Raw genomic sequence first — 20085 nt, forward strand, 5'->3', positions numbered from 1 at the left:
TTTGACATTGGAGAACAACTGTCATCGTCGCTGGTATGTTTTCAAATTGGCCGTTACCACTGTATCCCTCCAAAAAATTGCAAAATTGCCTCCATTTGAAATTTCAATAACGAACCCTTATAAAGTGATGCAGTGTATTACGATGGTTATGATTTATTTGCATTTGCAGCCAGTTCTACACATTTTCACGCTAAAGCAACTATCTCGCACTATTTCGTTTTGCTTTGTCAACACACTCACGGCAATAGCAATGTTTGCTACATTGATAACCTATCAGATAAAATAAATCCATCTTGTACCGGATTCGCAATTAAACGAACCGATGGCATTATATTTTAATACTAAAGAAAGGGTAACCAAAACTTTGATACAATCAAATAAATCCACGAACCAAATGGTCGGGTACACGGGGGATGAGCAAACCTGTAGCTTGGGCCCGCGAGACACTGATGTGCTCTCTTTAGCATGATAATGCAACTAAATACCGATTGTTCTACTCATTTTGTTTGCAACTCTATCCGTGTGTCTTTTATCGCTTCCTTCCGATCCCGTAAGCGTACGCACATTTCTCTAATGCTGTGCCCAATTCAACACTTCCCCCTTTTATCATTACAGCATTAATTAGACACTATTCAGAATTTAAAACTAAACAAACTTGCTAGGAAATGCTAAAAACGAACAAACCAAATAAATAGAAAAAAATTATCACATACTTTTGTTTGCTTTGACATCCTTACCTCCTTACACCACAGCCAGGACTGAACCACCAGAATGATAGTTTCATGTTTGCTGAATCAAGAAGCTCTTACATTGCGTTCTTTTTTGCTTAGCTTCCTAGGGTCGGTCCTTCTGTAGTTCGTTACCGGTGCAACCGGAGACGATGAGTACAATCATGGTACGATCTTTGCTAAACTAAATTCCTGCTTTTATATTTTTAGCACACACACACCCGGTAGGACACTGCCGTTCAGTTCTGTCACTGCCTTCAATCACAGCTAGCTCTCAGTAGCTTGTTCGTTTGCTAGGAGCACCATTCTTTAACTTGCTACCTCTTTTCTTGTCTCTTTTCTGATGCCTTGCATACTAATTCCCTACTTTTCCCACATCTTTTTACATACTAAACATTCACTGGCAGGTGTCACATCTTCATTTCGTCAAGCTCATTTGCTAAAGCCTCTGCTTTGTATGTGGTCTTCTTTTAAACTATGCTTACACAATTCCTTTGGACCATTGCTGTTTGTCAAACATAAACAATCCAACCTAAAGCGAAATGGAAGCAACGCGATCAGAATGGAGAACAGCATCCTCACCATTCCAAAGCACTTGTTCAAGCTTACAATATATAGTATGAATAATATTATTATTATTATTGTACCGAACATTGGTTTCTTAGCTTAGCTTGTTCTTTTCTCTTCCTAACATCTTCTTTTTTGCTGTTAAGAAATGTGAAGTTGTTTTTTGTTGCCTATCTTTACCAGTACAATTTGAGCCGATTAAATGATTTGGTTTTAAGATTTGTTCGTGCTCTGGTGGTGCTGGCATCTCTTAAAATGGAGATGATCGTCCCATCATCTTCGGTTTGTTTCAGTTCTCGGGAATGGTTGGCAAGGCCTGCTGAATTAGAGTTGCCGTGGGAGTGATTTTACCAGATGTAGCTAACGTGGCTGGGTACGACGCAGAGCCGGTTGATGGCAAGGAGAGTCCGGGTATGTCAAAAGCATTGAAATCAATCTCAGCTACCGGCTCACGCCAGTAGTTGAAGCTGGTATATTCGTTATCTTCCTCCTCGATGTGTTTGATCGGCGGGTACAGCTGATCGACGATGTAAGCCATGTTTGCATAACTGCATAAAACAGGGATGATACAAGAAAAAAACATTTTTATTAACAACTCGCCTGATGTATCATCGACATGAATGCCAAGAGTGATTGTCGGTCAGCATTGTTAATCTCTATGATCTCATTGTAAATTATGTCACATACAAAACAACCAACACACATTGCAAAGCACGGAAAAGCACCAACAAAATTTACAGTTTTTATATATATATTACAGGAAGGGGAACGATGTTTTGACAGCGAAAGTTTACATCACAGATGATAATAGTAATATGAAGTGATCGTGAAGCACCTTTTCGTGTCCTCTATACTCCACGATATCATGAATGGATGACGCTAAGGAGCATAGTTGAGTATATTATAACACAGCAATAAAGCATACGGTATGACTTGTATGGAGTAACCATCTTACAGATATGTGTTAGAATACCAGTACATTCTTCTCCATCCTCGTCAGCCATGCTTACCCCGGTTTCGATGTCGGGAATGGGCACGTATCGATTCCACCGGCATGAGGTAAAACAATCTCGGCAAGGGATACACTTTTGTTGGTTTTTTTGTACACTAAAACATCTTGCTTTTAGATGCAACGGCCCAATAGGTCACGGATGCTATAACATGAGGCTAGAAGACTACTGCTTATTGCGTGAGTTTTGCCACTAGATCTAGTTCTAGTACCCACAATATGTGGTCGTTTAGCTTGAGCCGACTTTGCATTAGAATAAATTTTCTATCAATTCGTCTGCTCTACATGCCGTTTAAAATCATCTTGACTAGTTTTGATAGGCACGAAAGATTCGTCCTCGCGAGCTTATTCCGATCCAGTAGAGAACAGGAGAGGACGGAATTGTTTATCTTTTCAACCCGCAGTGTGTGTTGATGGCACATGACTAGGGTTTATGTTATAGGAATAGAGAGCACTGGAGAGACCTGCTCTTGCTGCTGGTGGGGTTGGGTTTCGCTAGAGAACTACACTGCATGCTTAACAAAGCCATTCTCGCTCGAAGCAGAATAATCAGCGAAGCCTGATCTTCGCGAGCGCCTAATTCTCAGCACCGATTGTTGATGCTGCTGCTGACTTTGCGGCTGTTGCTCATCGCCGCTCGTTTCGATGGGAAACTGCAACGGCTCATCGTCGTCTTCTTCATCGTAGTCGTCGTCATCCTCGTCGTAGTCTGAAAACTCAGACTCCGGAGACTCGCTTTCAATCGGTGGGAAGTAATCATTTACTACCAACGACTGGCCAGCATACCTAGATGAATTTAGTGTTTCAATATCCAAATGTTCGCGGATCGCGCGATCGATGCAAGAAATAAAAAAAATATATCGGAAGCAAAGCCAATCGCGCGTGTGTTGGGTTGGCGAGGCAACACGTATGTTTTGTCGTTCGTCGTTGGTTTTGTGGGGTTGAACATCAAATGAGGTACAATAAATGGAAAATAAAAAAAAGAACAAAAATACTAACATAAGTACCCTCGTGCAGAAAAAAACGATTTACTTCAACCACCCAGCACAAACGTGTCCACTGATTAAATCCATTTTGTGCTTGCAAATTAATTTCCAAACAAATGTACAGATGAATTGCGCTATATGAATCGACGAGATGATAGTGAAGCAGTGTACAGTGTGGGTGAAGATCGTGCTACCTACGTGTGTGTGTACGTTAATTTTGGCTAGTATCCTGTTATTTAAAATTCAGAAAACCCCACATCCAATTCACACTAAATGTTCACAAAACACATACCAATCCGTAAGCAAATTAGCAATACAAACACGCGCGAGTGTTCGATTTTAAAAGCATTTCTCTGAGTATTTTTGTTCTTTAACCAAGCTTCGGTCGATTATGGCTTGGCTGTATGTGATCCATCCATTCCCATCACTATCGGTATAGACGTATGTACAATTTTACATAACTATTCATGTGTGGTCTAAAATAACTATGATGGTCTTGTGTAGTGTTCAGAATGAGCGAATATGTTCGAAAAGACATGGAAAATGAAAGGCATTTGCAACTTACGTCGATTGGAATGTTTGCGTTAGTTCGTGCTTTAATTCTCCCTTTGGGTTGATGGTGAAGATTCTCGACGTCGGAATACCAACAGCCCGGTACGCCCAAACGTCCTGCAAACATTGTACAATATTAGATAAAAAGAGGTAAGGCAATACACCTCTTTCCTATTACTTACATTGATTCTGTTACCGTATCCGGCGTAGAATGGATTCCGTTCTGGGAACAAATCTCGAATGTCATTCAGGCAGGCAATCTTGAATTGCTCAGGCTTTTTCTCAATCACCTCACGATGAAAAGCGGACATCAGCGAGGTCGGATTGAGCAGCAAAGGACCATCCGGCAATTTTACATCACCTTGACGAATGGACTGCAGATAGCCACGCGTTGTCTTGGCCTGTCCGATGGCACGTGCAGATAGGTACAACATTTTGTACCCATTTTCCTCAATCTTTGAGAAAAGTTGCGCCACACCAATCTGATCCCAAGATTTGCCTACCATCGGCAGAATATGACCAAGGACATCCGATCTGAAATAATGTGATGTTGATGTTGATGTTATGTCTTATTTTTCATATTTTTTACGCAAAAATACTTACTTTGTTATAGTTCCATCGATGTCGGAAATGACTACCTTGTCATTGTGCTTCCACTTGAACAAATAGCACTTGCAACGCGTTGTCCCCTGATAGGCAGTAGTTACACTAAATTCAATCTCGTTCATACCATCCAGAAGGTTCAACTCCTTAATGCGCTCCGAGGATAAACGCAGCGTCTTGCGGTACTTTTCTCCGCAACCGAGCAGATACAGTGTCTTCTCGCTGCTGTTGTCGATAAGGATGCCACCTACCGATTTGTCCAACGCCAGCTCAGAATCTTCCGACGACAGGGAACCATTGTATCCATCTTCAGTTTTCGATACATTTTTGTAGGTCGGTACAGTTGCATCCATACCTCCATCGTGGTTTTCATCTTCGGGAGAATTCGAACGTGATGTTTGCGTGCCCACAGCGGCAGAAGTTTTACCATCCGGACCATCGCCAGACTCTTCCGTAGCTGCCGTTGGTGTGGTTGGTGTCTGCGGTGTGCCAGCCGGGGCCGGTTTTGCTTCGCCGGAACGTCGCCAGTACCACCAACGTCCTGCAACAATCGGTTGCTGCGGCTGCTGCTGCTGCGTTTGCTGCAGTGGTTCCTCTTTTTTGTCGTCTCCCATTCCCGATTCCTTCTGTTTTGCGCTAGCCAGCATCTCGTTTGGCAGTCCACACTGGAACGCTAGAATGGTCATGACCTGTGGGCAGGCCACTTCCCAACTATAGTACTTGCCATTGATACGCACGACTAGGTCGGGCGACTTGAACACACTAGGATCGGCAAGTACGTTTGCGTATTGTAAGCGGTGGCGCTCGAACTGTTCATCGGTAGGACCCGACGAACCTTCTGCGCCGGTTAATCCTCCACAGAGAGACAGAGCAAAGGAATCGATCGATTGATCGACCATACTCTTCGTGTCAACCGATGCAACATGCTCGCGTTCATCAAAGTCGGAATCTTTTCCGCCGGGACCATCTTCCATCGAGGTAGGACTTTGCGGAATAGACGTACCGTTACCGCTCTCGCGATCTTCATCATCGCCACTACCGCCACTGCCACGCTGATCCTGTTGCTGATGCTGTTTCAGCTTCGGAAACGAAGGGAAATACAGTTGGGCGATCTCCGGTTCGTTCAGCTTATCCAGCTCCGACAGATAAATCCCGTCCGGAACACTCTGGCGTTTCTTCTTGTTGTTGTACTTCATCAAGCTCATCAGTCCAGTCAGCATTGAGTTGTGCTGCGCCTGCTTGCCGGCTTCAGCATCACCTCCTTTTGGCTCTACCTGTGTCGGGAGCTCTCCCCAGTTCCACGAGTTACCGTACATCAGACGTTCTTCCTCCGTTACAGGTTTTTCGCGCTGTGACATTTCAAACTCGGTATCGCTTTGAATAGGCGTGCAAGGACGCGACTGCTGCGGGCTAACGCCAGTTCCAATATCAGTATCGCTGAAGAAATGGATGTCTAGATCCGCATGATGACTAGACGTCATACCAGGGCCATCAAGTGTTGGACTATCCTTTCCCTCCTTTTTGACAGGACCACTGACATCTGGGACCTCCTGATCGACACCCTCTGTAGCCTCCCCCTCTTTCGATAGGGAGCTACCACTGGCCGACGAAACCGTGACCTGGGACGCCGTCAGACTGTCTGTTTCCGTTCCTTCGTTCGGATCGGAATGGTTCGAACCTGCGCCCGAGCTACTGCTGGCTGAATTTTTTCGTTGTGTATTTTTCTTCTTCATCAGCGACTTCTTCCTTCGCTTCTTTTTCGACTTTGAGTCTGTTGCTCCATCTCCACATGCAGCTGCCATCACCACTGGGACAACTTCAGTCGCCTGACCAGACGGTCCGGCCACAGTGGTTGGTTGAGCATCGATTGGTTTAAAATGTTTATCCTCTACCGACTGATCAGCCGCACCGGGGGCTGATGGAAGGGGTGTGCTGTTTTTCCAGTCGCCCACATTTGTCACCTGTTCACTGGTCACAGCTTCAAGTGAAGCATCGTCCAAACCTTCCATGTGGAAGATCTGCTCCTGTTCGGCAGCCTCGGCAGCAGCGTTCAGTTCTTGCCGCAGCTTCTGCGTGGTGTACTCCTTCTTTGTTAGCGACAGGTCCGGCCTGTTGGTAAGATTGTCCGTGTGACGCCGGTGGCAGTATTCGGATCTTTGGTTTTCAAACTTTGAACGTTCCAGTTCGGGATTTTCGTTCGATAGATCAACCGAGTTGCGACGTAATCGAGGCATTAATTCATTCTCCACAACGCCATCATTCTCGCGCGTCGCAGCCTGACTTGCTACCATCATCATGACCGCTCCCTCCCCTATCTCAATCGTAGGCCCTGCAGCAACTCCTTCACCAGCGACTCCTGTTGTTTCATTGGCTTCTAAAGCTTTGAAAATGGGCCCACCGGACCCATCGTTCCTCTGCACGCTCTCCTCATAGTTGCTCAAATACGAGTGACTCGGAATGGGAGAAGTGGCCATGTGGGCTGGAACTTCACTGTCGTCTTCCGCGCATTCTTCCACGAAGAATGCCTCACCTGACTCACCGAGCTTCATCTGCAGATCAACTGGCTCGCCATTTACCTCGATGTCGACCACCTTCTCACGGCTGCGCAGCACTCCGAGTTTCCCGAAGCGCACGTGGAACGGTGAGCTCATGAAGGAACCATCCGGTTGCTCTACCACTACCACATCGATGGCACCGGTCAGTGTGGCTCCATTGATTTCACTGTAGAACTCCTTAAAATTACTGAAGAGGTTTACTAAGCTATTCATGTTGAGGCTTTGCTTCAGACGAGGAACTTTAGCGTCAATCAACCCAACCAGTTACAGCGCAACTGCTCACGCGTACTATCGTTTTTGCTCCGTTACTGTAAAGGAATATTTTCCCGTTCTATTTCCACGGTCAACGTCGCTTTGTGGTAGACTATCTGCAAGAGTAAAAGAAACGAGAAAATCATGAAACAAACACACCGACTCGAATAAGACGAAACATAGATTAGATAAAACGCTGTTGAGTGGGTGAGTCCAAACTTCTACTCATTCCATGTCTTTCTACCAGGATGAGTTGTTATGAACGATAACACACAACCGGTATCTGGTAACTTCCCAACCGTACTTTAACCTTTGCCCGCTGAAATCTGGCGCATTAAAAGGTGATAATCGCATCGGTATTCGAAATTCGTCGCGTCGTTTAATCAATACTCAAAAAACAGTTGTCAAAAAATTGAGTTTCGCTGCAAGGAAGATGAACCTTTGCTATAATGCTATTGTCTTGGCAGGTTTTGAATTGTCTGAATGTACATAAAACACGAATATCGTCAACCACCTAACTATTAACGATTGGCGACTATTCGTCTGTACCAGGGAACAAAACCACATCAGACCGATGGATGATTCAATCAAGCTTTCTTCGCTTACATTCGTCTGTTGGACGACGTTCGCTTGGCTGGCATATTATGTTCTCGCTTTCGTGGCAAGTGTGATGTTCCTCCACTCTAGAACCACACTTCATGCTTCAATCGTCCACTTACAATCGGGTATATTCGTTGCCATTCCAAGTGATGGTATTGGTACAATGAATGCTACTACTGGGTGAACGATCATCTCGCGTCGCTTGTGTAGTGTCGCGAGCAAAATAACGTTCATTTGTTTGCACAGAGCCAGGGGGTTGATGACGATGGCGCGAATGATGCGAGCAAAAATTCAAATTGATTGTTAACGTCTTCTTCTAGATGAGTGTTAAGCACACAGCGGTAATATGGCAGTGATCTGTGACCAGATCTTGACAAACGTCTGAAGATTACTTCATTAGCGAGGGATAGCATTTGGGGCGATAAGATTCTATGGCATTGCAATAATTAGCGTCAATCTGTAGATCCGACAAGTTAAGAACCCTTCATTACATCCGCTCGATACAAACTATCATTTCGATCCTTTATTGTACACCACAACTGGTAGATCACTTTTCTTTGTCTCCTTCTCTAACCCATGCTTAACAATATCGGCTGAGGTCGACACGCTTGTCAGTACGCGCCCTGAAGCTACAACTGGTGTTTTGCCTCTGTGTTAATTACATCATGGAAAGTGAAACCACCAAGACCTTCGACAATGGGGTAAAGGCATTTTACCTCCCCAAAGTGCGTTTGGTCATTTTCATGGCAACAAAGAATTGGCAGCATGTGTCGTAAGCAGGCAGCGGAGAAAACAAAGTGCAGGCAATCATAAACTTGCATAGCCAAGTTGTATCGACGTTGCAAGCTTAGACCACCATTTGGTGGACAGCCATGGAATGGACAGTAGTTTTTTATCTATGCGGAACAATTTTCTGACGCTGTTGGCAGTTCGTCTACTTGTGGTGGATACCATTTTTTGTCAATTAATATTTTTAGCAGCACCACAGCAAACGTTCTTGTACTCAAATGCGCTACATTGGAGCGGGTCGTTTGACTTTCCTTCATATAAATAATCTCACTCTCCGTGTGACGGGTGGTATGTTTCGAGATTTGGGTCAACGGCTTCGGCAGCAACTCACGCGATCAGCTGACAGCGAAACACACCGGTTTTTTCGCTCTGTGCGTTCAAGAGCTCTGGCAGCAAATTGTTTCGTACCGGCAGTTTCTTCTATCGGAGAACGCACAAAATTTTACCTTTACTTTCGCGATTTGCTTGTCGCCGTCCACGATGCTGCTGATGACTGTGTTTCCAGAAGCGCAGGGAGCAAACAACCTTTGGACTTGCCTGGCGCGTCATCGAGCGTCGGTTTCGCACGATGCTCGATGCAGCTGATTGCGTTTCTGTTTCTGTTTCCGCCATGCCTGGCATTACGTCAAAAGGTACAAGTAAGGTTTCTTCATTAATGCATCTCCCTTGTGTTCCAGAGATGCCATTAATGGCTAGCAAACCAATCGCCAAGTGGAGATATTCACTATCAAGTGTAGAACTCGGAACCGGTTCTGGTGTAATGAGTTCCTGATAAAGGGGAAATCCATCAGCTGGTTGATCAACTGGGTTGGAGAATAACTTCCAAGAAAATTCGTCTAATTCAAAGCGATAAAAAATAAAGCAATTTAAGCACCTCACGTGGCTCTAATTTATGATTTGTGCAGGACATGCCAAGCCATGTGAGAAGCGGTTGAGCAATAAGTCCTATTTTTGGCCAACGTCCCACACAGTTCAGCTGTGAACTAACACCCTTCCGAAGTATTGAACTTTTTTTTTAATCAAGAAAACTTTGCATCTTTCCCTTCAGCCCCCTGGGCATAAGCGGCTCGGTTTAAGACGTCTGACTGCGGTGTTTACTGCGAAAAATTGGACGATATCGTGGAGGTAGAAAAATAACTACTACTGAGGGCAAAACTGAAACAACAAAACCGGTGGCCTGTGCCAAGGACAAAAATAGTTTCCGTCTTGTTTGCGTTTTATGTACCGCTTCTTCCTGACCGCGATCCTGGCCCTGTTTCTTTCCGTTGGTTTGATGTCAGTGTCATCATTAGGAAAACCGTTCACTATTCGACCAACATGTGTGGCGGGTGCCGTTTGCGGTTGAGCAAAACGAAAAGTGACCGATACAGGGGATACACATTCAGTTGTAATACAACTTGCATTGGAGAATTGTTAATTATCTTTAACAAACGATTTTTTAAGGAAGCATATTAGTTTAACACGATAAGCGTAAATTTGGACATTTTATCATAATATTATCTCACCTGACACCAGTTTAAACTCACTTCGTCTAATACTACACCACAATGAGGAACAGAATGGCACAGAAAAGTAAAGCGTGTTTGTACATTTCACAACGAACGGAGTAATACATTTCACTTAAACCGATCGAATGATGATCACTCTGCAACCCCTAGATTCTTCTGACCACTGCAGAACGAACATGCGTTCTCTTGGAAACTTTCTTCTTTGTTCCAACAGCCCGGCGAAGCCTTACGCATCCAAACCCAACGTCCACGCGCAAAAAACCTGTTTCTGTGTAAGGGTTTTGTTTTGATTTTAGGCTTTGCTTCCCACCAACACACACTCACGCGATCGCCACGATCGTTGCTCAATCTATGTTTAACGACACAACAAATAATCCCCAACAAGATCGTCTTTCACTTTTCTTATAACCACACACAACAGATAAAACGTTCGGTTTTGAAAGCAACTTGGTCCATCAAGCCACAACGGAGGTCACATTTTGAACAACAAATTACCAAGTTTTTCAATTTTGCTACTTCATCAAACCCCAAATCAACTTTACTTCTCTGTCAAGGGGTATTTGGGAGGGATAAACCACTGACAGATGATAACCGACACTTCCGTCCCGGTTTACGATTGTTCTGCGAATGAATGGTTGCTCGGGCACCACAGAACCGCGTACTAGCTTTGCCAAAGGGGCTGTGGTGTTCATGTCGTGGTGTCTCATAGAAGCATCATCCCCACCCGTACTCAGTGACCGAGGGTGAGTTTTATGTATGTGCGTGTTTCTCTATGTGAGATTGCATTGCGAGGCATGTGGTTGTATAGGCCGGCTTTATAAAGTATACACCACGAAACTCACGTACACATTCGGATCGCGTTAGACTGTCGGATCGGCGAAGGGCCACCACACTTACTGCACGCACACCATATCCCTCCGGCATTCCCGTACGGCTAATATGGCGACAGCGATAATTTTGCACGTAATTACGCGGGTCCGCGCTATGGTAAGGAGAGGATTGCGATCAACTACCAACAGCATAACAGATCATCATCATCAGTGTCGTCAGCAGGGTAGAGACGAGTACAAGTAGACATTACTGTCACTGGAGAAGATGATTTGTTTCAATCTAAAGCCGCCACTGACGCATTCGTTAAGTGTTTGGCTCTCTGGTGGAAAAATAAATATGCTTTTCGCATTATAGAATGGACGGCATCTTAGTTTTATGGGACTACTGCCGACTCGTCTGGAGTTACTGAAGCGTGGTCAATTGTTTTAGACTTCACTTCTTCTGTACAAAAAACGATCTAACCAATTATTGTTTGGTTTTCGAGTTCTGTCCGATGGTTCTATCTTTCTTGTCTGTACCAAGAGCTTGAGTGGCAGCATCTTGGCATTCTCTACTCTGGTAGGGCATTCGTCCGGTATGAAAGCGGAAATGATGCTTAAATGTCAACAACAGCACAACGTACTCTAAATGTAACTTTAACTCTCTTTAGAACCAATTTGTTTGCCTTGATATGGCTTCATTCAAATGAAGTTCTTTCCGTCCCGACCCCTCATCAGTACCGCGTGCGCGTGCAATTCCGCATGACACCACAAAGAGGACGTCGTCGACGACGACGACGACTGTTCCGCAAATTTATCCGCATGTGCAACACGTGATTTTGTCCGCAAATTTTCAACACCACCACAGAGATGGGGGCAGCAAGTGATCGACCGATGAATGTGAAACAATTGACCACCGTAAATGTTTCCACTACCCACTTAGGGACTTTCTGTGTGCGAATGCCAACACATGAAATTGTAAACACGATTGGCCGTTAAAATCCGAACCACAATGTCCCGCACTGAGAAGAAATCTCACTCAGAAGCAATCGCAGACATTTGATAAAAATACTATTTTTCACACATGCATACCGTGGGGTTTTGCTTTCTACCTCCTTCACCGGACATTAACCGTTTGTGTATCTTTTTTCTACTAGAAATTCCCTCCGATCGTCAAGGTCAACCCGGCGACCGCAAGTGGACCCTCTCTTTAATCCGTGCTAATGGATTACAAGTTAGCAAAGCACACGTGCTTCGCATCCATCCTAATAGCGGGATTGGGATGGGAAAAGGAACGGATTTGGAGTGAAAAGCGGATTCTACCTTCGATCTCCTTACACCTGTTGTCACGACCTTCCATATTGGACACAAGCCAGGAAGATGGCAAACACTCGATGTCACAGCTATCGTTGTACACCGAAATAACATTTTTCTTCCACCACCGATCTTTCCCATATCGTACGCATTTTATAAAACTCCGTCCACTCCACTGATATTCCTCGCCGTCCTATCCAATTGCCCCACACGTCAGTACGCAATCAAATGCGCAATTGACCGCAAGTGTTGGGTGCGTTTTTGAAGGTTAGCCTGAAGTTACCACACACACACATGGGGTAGGGAGGTAGGCATGCAAAGTTCGTCAAAGTTGGCCGGCATGTTTGCAAAATCGTTTCCACGTTGCCCACCATCATGGCCAGCACACCACGAATGTGAATGTGTATGGGCGCGTAATCTAAATTGATGTACTTTTTCTCTTCTATCCATTCCTAGCCGGCTTCTAAACATCGGTACGCTGTGTGCGTGTCGTGTCCCAAAACATAAAGCACACCTCAATCTTCCTTGTGGCTTCCGTTTCGTTAGCTTCTGCCGGGGTGTGATTTGCAAGAATTTTGATACGCAATTTCTCGTCCACAAACTTCTTTGAGCTTTCTTCCTCTTTTCGACTGCCTCACGTCTAATTCAATAGAGACCGCGGCTAGTTTTGTTTCGTTCGGGAAATCATATTCAGATTTATTCAGTTCGCCAACAGGCTTTGTGTGTGGCTGTATCGATTACGGATCCGCACAAAAAAGCTACGCTTCCGGTACGAGCAAATTCCCATTTAAATGCCTCAACTTCTCTATACTAGCAGTATGTGCGAGGTTAAGTATGTTCGTTCGGAACACCGCCAAAGAATTAGCCACTCACTTCCACCCCGTAATAAATTCAATCAACTAGAACACGCGTTCTAGTCCTCCACCAACCGGGAGGCTAGTTTACACACAAAATGTGGCTCACGATCGCCGACATTGAAGCACAGACATAACGGTGTCGTCGTTGTTGTTTATCTGCAACTAACTACAGAACTAGAACAACAACTACTCTACCAAAAGCGGTTGTTTTGCAGTAAGCAGGAACAATTGCGGTTCGTCCACCCTCACTCACGACAAGAGGTCCCGGTACCTCCGTGCGGTACACGTGACAATGTAACTGATCTACCCTTCTCAGTTGGATATGGGGAGAAAAACATGCCCGTGTGCCACCTCGTGGTATGCCACTTGAGTGGGACTGTGATATGCGCAATAGCTACTTGCTGCATGGGGAAGAAACCATCCCATGGAGTGCGTTGGCGTATCACGCGATGTTTACTGCGACCGGGTGTTGACTGTTATTCAACGCGCTGTGATCTTGGAGATGTGATCGCAAAAAGCAGAGGTTTGACGATAACATCTTGTTATTAATTATTTTGCATACCTCAATATGGCTTTATGTCTCAATACCGCTCTTGCAGATGAATTTGCAACCCTGCAATAACCCTGAAGAAACCCTCTATACCGTATTCGAGTGGAATAAGCTCAGACGGATTTTTGGCCTCGTTTATGTTGAAGGAACAATGGAGAAGCAGCTACAATGACAAGCTCTACGATCTGTGCGATGAGCTTGCCAGCTTCCGGTAGGTAATAAGTATAAAGTCCTTTCAGAGTGTCCATGTGAACAGAAGAGGTAGGGTCAAAGTGCTTTCGTTGATACTTTGCGGGTAGTCATAGTCCTGCATTTTGGATCGGTCCTGTCGTGTGAAGACCGGCACCACTATCAATGTACCACGGGGATAACCACGATTATATGATCAATTTAAAGATCAACATTGTCAGTTCGTTCCAACGTAAGGGAATGTTACAGAAACAATTTCCACAAGCATTACATGGTTTGATAGTCAATTACGTAAAAGATTCTTCAGTAAATAATAAACCTGCATGTTATTACACTCGTCGATCATACCGTATGTGCCAGGCCCTCCGCTCACCAAGATTTGTATGCCTAGGCATCTGTATTTACATACAGCTTCTGCTTGGATATGCAACTACTTTTACCTCAACCTCACCAACTGTATCATCTCTCGATTCTAATATGCGAGATCGTAAACAACTGCCCATTGCAAACTGTAAACAACAAAGAATGCGCGCTAAACCTGATTCGAAACGTGACGAGGATCATGAATGAGTTTCCACTTTCCAGCCAGCTTCAAAACATCGTTTCTAATACGACGCCTCCCTCTCCTAGCGATCGTGTATAGCTGACTTCCGCCTAGCTATTTTTCTCTCAACATTTTTCAACACACTCACCCCTCCCTCCAACGTGGCGTCTCCTCGGGGTCATTGCGGGTGGCGAATGGTATAGACCCTCCCCGCTCTCGCACTCCACAACAACAATGTTGGCGCCAAAAGCCGAGAGGGCTGGTATTGCTGCGAGAACAAATATCTAAATATCAGCTAAACAACACACAATACCAACCACTGCTTTAGGGATTTCGTCGGAAGGCGGTGGGGGAAGGGAATTTTTTGCGTTAAATGCTTTCCTTGGGGGCACGACCACTTTACGCGTAAACAAGCTAGAATGACGACGCTTCAACTGAAGGCGATTAATGGAGGCGAGCAACGAACGAACGAAGGTCAAACCGCCCCTGTTTTCGCGTTGAGGAAAGGTGATCATTGCGGTGGAAGTGCTCTGCTAAACTCTTTCGTGTTGTATTCGAAGGGGGTAACATGACTTGGTGGGGTTGGCTACAATGAAAAGCAGTATTGATTATTGATAACTCTTATCTACTCTATATTGTAGTTAAACCTACCAAAATCATATCATCGTCACAGCGCTATGAATGTTTGCAGCTCTAAAAGGTTCTCTTTGGTAAACAAAAAACAAACCACATATTGTAGAATTGAGTTCAACGAGTGTTATACTTCTCAATATGATCCTCATTTTCCCGAATGTCTTTCCCAACGATTCCCAAAAAGGTCACGACAAGCTAACGCGTGCGTTTATTACGTGTGCATACAAATAATCACAAGACGTGCCTTTCCGAAACTAGCCAATAGTGAAGCGCCGAGCGATCTTAAGACTTCACAGGAGGTGATTCGCTTTGCGCTTGTCTCTAATGTCATGGGGTGCTTAAAGTTGCGGCGTAGTTGCCGCCGGTTTTATGCCACAAACAAATCATCCACCTCAACCCTACCACCCCGTCTGCTAGAGCAGGAAGACAGTTGCATGTGTGCGTCCAATTTGCGAAATGTAGGGAAGTAAACTGTTGTGTTGTTGTCGGTGCGTCAGCGAAAGTGGTTTTGTCTATGTAGGGAAGAGTGGCATGCGGCTCGCTCGCGCGATCCGCTGCAGCTAGTCGGAGCTTGGTGTGTTTTCTAGCTATACGTATCACACCACGAGATGGCATAATGTAAAGTTTCAAAGAAGGAAGAGAGTACGTAATGGCCCTAATCTAATCTCAGGTCGGTTGATCCCTTTTGCTGACCTTCATAGAAGGATCGTTCGGAATCGGACTAACATGGATGGATGGTTATTTGCAATATTGCAAGCGTAGTAATCAACCAATATGACAGATGACGTCAAGCGGGAGTAACGTGAGGGATTTAGGACAGCACATTCATCACTTCCTGCTTAAGATCATGCGCCACACGTGGCTACGAATTAAGAACATAACATGGACAATTTAGTTTTGGATTCAAACAGCAACGAACTGTAATTTAAGTAAAGGAAGAGATTCTCTAACCGTCTGTTAGCAAGGGAGATTCATTGAAACCGGTTCTTGCTCCAGTGCACGAGTTCGAAAGATCGTGCACGAAAAATATTACTCCACCGTGATGTGGCCCTGTAGGGCCGTTCATTGACATTCTAGAAAGCTACCCAAGCCATCCTTCCGCTGGGGCATTGCCTAGAGTGTACGGGTGTAGAGGTCGCTCGTGTTATGGTATTCTTGTTTACTGATAAGCACCAAAAACAATTTCTTCTAATCACCCACAGCGAGTGCGTCACGTGCTGTATGGGCTTTCAGCCGCAAAGCACGCGCCCAATTCGTGAGGATCGGAATGTTTAACAGCTGCACAATCATTGGAACCCATTGTGGAAGGAAAAAATTAGAGTACCATAGAAAGAACTTTTTGGAGACAGCTGAAGAACTGAAGAAACCCACAGAACTCATTTTATTCTTTCGTTCATTTAATTGCCCTGATCACGTTTTTCCCTGTGAGTCATCATCGTCAACCAGACGGGTATAATATGCTTGGGGCTGTGTTATTAGCGTCTGCTACCTGTCCACTCTTCGTTGCATACGATGCATGCATGCATGCAGACAGGCTAAGACATGATATTTCCTGCATTTCCACACGCAAGCATTACGCATTGGTAGGAGAAAAATCTTTGTTATATCGCAATTGTTGTTTGCATCATGGAGTGCAGCACAGGGTTTTGTTTCGTTTGATGCACTTCTTATTCTTCTTCGTGTGTAGTCGCCCTTGCAACGAAACAGGAAGTGGAATAAACTAAAAAATTATGTTCAAATATACATTCAAGTGGTTTACTTTTCAAGGCCCGGCTAGAGTCGAGCGTGAATTAATTGTGATATCCGCATATTGGTGGCAGATTCGTTCGCAGCTAATAAAATCTCTCTTCCTACCAGCGTGTTGAGTTCAGCCAAAAATCACCCTTATTGTTTTTTTCCCTCCCAACATTTCTGCGTATCATTTATATCTTTATCGTTGGTTAAGTGGTGAACAATCCTGAACCAGCAAAAGCACGTTTATCGCCCATTTTGGACGATTGCCGGTTAAATCAGCAATTCAAATGCTTTCCACCCGCGGTCCAATTCACGGCCATGCACCACTGCTGCAGACCAACCCGAAGTAGTTCGCTGAACTCCGTTTTGAAATCACCGGCATAGAGAGTCGTGATGCGCAAGGACCGTTTCTGCTAAGGAAGTGAACTTTACGGGACAGATCGATGACCTTCGGAGGAAAGTGAGGAAGTAAAACATTTTTATCGATTCGCGTGTTCAGAAGATGCAACCGAGGTGGATTTTTCTTCGACACACCCAAAAATCTCTAGCTTTCAAGGTGGCAGGTTGATGAAGGACAAAGTTCTCCAGGAATCATTCGATACTCGTACGATGTGGTGTGATGGAGCCTTCAGCCGGTCTCGCGATGCATGAGCTTTTTTTTGTCAACGACAACTCTTTACGCATGGGAACAGGCCACTCGTACGATGTTGTGGCGTGATGCGTTTGTCTGGCGTCGCTCGTTCAAGGGGAAATCGACCGCGGGCAGTGGCACCAATACCATATCAACGATGCTCCCCACTACCGCACAACTGAGCGAACAAGACAAAAAGACGCGCAGAGTGGCTAAAACAGCTGCTGCATGCTTAATCGCGGTTCGTTCTTTGTTTACAACTCATTTTCTCGTATCAGCTAGCTACCGGAAAAGATCGATAATCGGATTGATCGGTTACATGAATATGTCGAAATTCTTCCCATTTTCTTCCATCTCAGTAACTCAGCTTGCGAAAAAAGCTTGAGCCGGGGATGTTCACGCGTTGAAAGCAATTTGTTCGCTTTTAAATCGATGTCTTAACGAGCCAGACTATTGATTTCCCCCATTAGTTAGGCTTCTAGAAAAATCTAAATTGTTTTGTGTAAAGTATAAGCTTGATGTAATTACTTACCAGCAAAATGTTCCTGGGATGAGAGAAAATCCAACCAGAAGGTAAAGAAACGTATGCTTCTAGAACGATGCCAACTTCACTCAATAATCGTCGTGCTCTTTCGGATCTTTTGCAACTAACTGGACCTGCACAACACAAATACTGTTCGTTCCGTCGCGTAATGTTTCCTATCGATTTCACAACTATCCCGAATCGCGATGCTCAGAACAATTTTGCACGCCGAAAACCTTGGGATTCACGTTTGACTCGGTTCGGAAAAGATGAAAAATGCATGCACTGCATTAAGCCATCTGATTTTCGTAAGAAATGGGGAAAATACACACTCACATACACGACTTAAGGCGCGTGTACACTGGTTCAAAGACGGCTGTCATGTGTCGATTGTCAAACTGACGGCTCCGCAGCACCGGAATTCCCTGTCATCAGCACGGGAATTTGAATGGACGTAAATTTTACTGATTACATTTGCTACATTTACAGAAGTTTTAGCGAAAAAGCTGTGTTTACGAACGTGATATAACAATAATCATTTGGAATTGAAAGATGATAAAATGTGTTTGCCACTTTTGAAGCGATTAGCACAATTCCAAAGAAATGCATATCGTTCAAAGATGTATATCGGCAGGTAATTCCTGATCCTCAGGGATATGTTCCTTAATCATATCCGCACCATCGTTAATTGGATCCATCGGTGTAGGTGCGTTACTGTTCCCAGGATTTCCGAAGCGGATTGTTTCTTCTCTGTATAAAAACCAGTAAATATGTGTAAATTTTATGATCATACCCAGCGATTGTGCCATTTTTCCTTTACTTACCCCACTTGAGGAGCAGCGACAATAAATGATAGTAGGACTGATAAAACAGCAACGACCGCTACACACTTTTGGTTAAACATGTTGATGGAGCAGCAAGTTGTTGTTTTCAATGATTTCGTAGAAATATTGGACTGCGTTGATTTGGCTTGTTGCTTATATATTAGGAATTGTATGCAAAAAAAAAACCATCACAAAGAACAATGATGCAGGAAAAAACGATAACCTCAAACATAATGGGAAAATTGATTGTTAACTATTAACCCAATCGTACAAAGTGTGCGATTGTATGTTCGGACACGCTGTCTGCACAGGCGTGAATGAATTGAACATTATTTCCATCGGAACCTGCAAACGGAACACAAAAGCCGTTTGGTTAATGGATAACGAAATTCAAACAGTAATTTATTAGTATGTCTATTAGCGCTTGTATTTCTGTTGTGTGGAGTTGTTTACATGTATGTATGCATTAAGATTAGGTGCAATTCTACGCGATTGCTTAAAGAATTCGCCGGAATAACAAGTTAATGTCTTCACCGCGGAAGCCAGCTTCACCACCAATAGATCGAAGCTTTCCTTTTTGTTTAGGGTTCTTCCATCCACCGGCTGGATCCTTCACCAGGAAGCTGCGTAGCTTTTCCCGAATTGCTTCAAAGTGCGGCCCGACGTTCATTATTTCATGTACTAGATCTTCTACGCACAGCATGCCCAACGAACCGAACAAGTCTTCGACCTGTTTGTTTGACGTCAGCGGTACGGGCTTCTTCGATTCAGCACCGGTTTGATCACAGCGCAGGCGGACATACTTGAAGAGTAGCTCCTTAACTACGCTGATGTTTGGATAACCCCAGATGACAAACGGCTCCACAATCTTCAGCTGGGCGGCTATCTCGGGCGTCAAACGATGAAATGTGGCAGAACGATGGAACTGCAGCCCAAGCCGCACTAACGTCTTCATCACATCCTTATTGGGCACTACCTTAATGCCACGATGGCGAAACACTAGGACCAACTGATTATTTTTGTACTTCACCTCGGTCCTCGGCAGAACGCCTTTCTTCAGAAAGTTGCGTTTGATACGCTTGGCATCGCGTTCAGCAGCGCGAGCGTGGGCTACGACAGTGGTTACCTTCCGGAAGGAGGTCTGTTTCTTCTTGGGTAGCGGTACTTGCTCCGAACGCTTGGCCAACTGCTTCAGGCGCCCTTTCCGGTGAGTCAACACGCTGACCTCTTCCGATGGGAGTTTGTTCGGGACAGCGTACTTTTCCATGGTTTCTGCACGGGTTACAGGTAAAAACAATAGAGCGCTTTGGTTTCCACGTGGTTACACT

The 20085-nt window shown here is 44.7% G+C and overlaps 2 protein-coding genes across 3 annotated transcripts; both read right to left on the reverse strand.

The window, feature by feature from the left end:
• Nucleotides 1-125: 125 nt before the first annotated feature.
• Nucleotides 126-18181, reverse strand: LOC128300203 (phosphatidate phosphatase LPIN3). Of its 2 annotated transcripts, XR_008287331.1 has the most exons (6): nt 17943-18181; nt 4446-7368; nt 4025-4376; nt 3856-3959; nt 2306-3090; nt 1702-1843 (listed from the first exon to the last, which is right to left on the reverse strand). XR_008287331.1 is itself a non-coding variant. In XM_053036186.1 (5 exons), the coding sequence occupies exons 2-5, from the start codon at nt 7211-7213 to the stop codon at nt 1585-1587; spliced, it is 3483 nt and encodes a 1160-aa protein (XP_052892146.1). In that variant the 5' UTR covers nt 7214-7368; nt 17943-18179; the 3' UTR covers nt 126-1584. The 2 variants fall into 2 exon arrangements, 1 of the variants encoding a protein (XP_052892146.1); XM_053036186.1 differs by lacking the exon at nt 2306-3090 and having other exon boundaries at nt 126-1843; nt 17943-18179.
• Nucleotides 18182-19171: 990 nt separating this feature from the next.
• LOC128303837 (uncharacterized) lies at nt 19172-20084 on the reverse strand. The gene has a single exon (XM_053040914.1). The coding sequence runs from the start codon at nt 20022-20024 to the stop codon at nt 19254-19256; it is 771 nt and encodes a 256-aa protein (XP_052896874.1). The 5' UTR covers nt 20025-20084; the 3' UTR covers nt 19172-19253.
• Nucleotide 20085: the final 1 nt, after the last annotated feature.

Source organism: Anopheles moucheti, chromosome 3, assembly GCF_943734755.1.
Source record: "Anopheles moucheti chromosome 3, idAnoMoucSN_F20_07, whole genome shotgun sequence".
Taxonomy (NCBI): domain Eukaryota; kingdom Metazoa; phylum Arthropoda; class Insecta; order Diptera; family Culicidae; genus Anopheles; species Anopheles moucheti.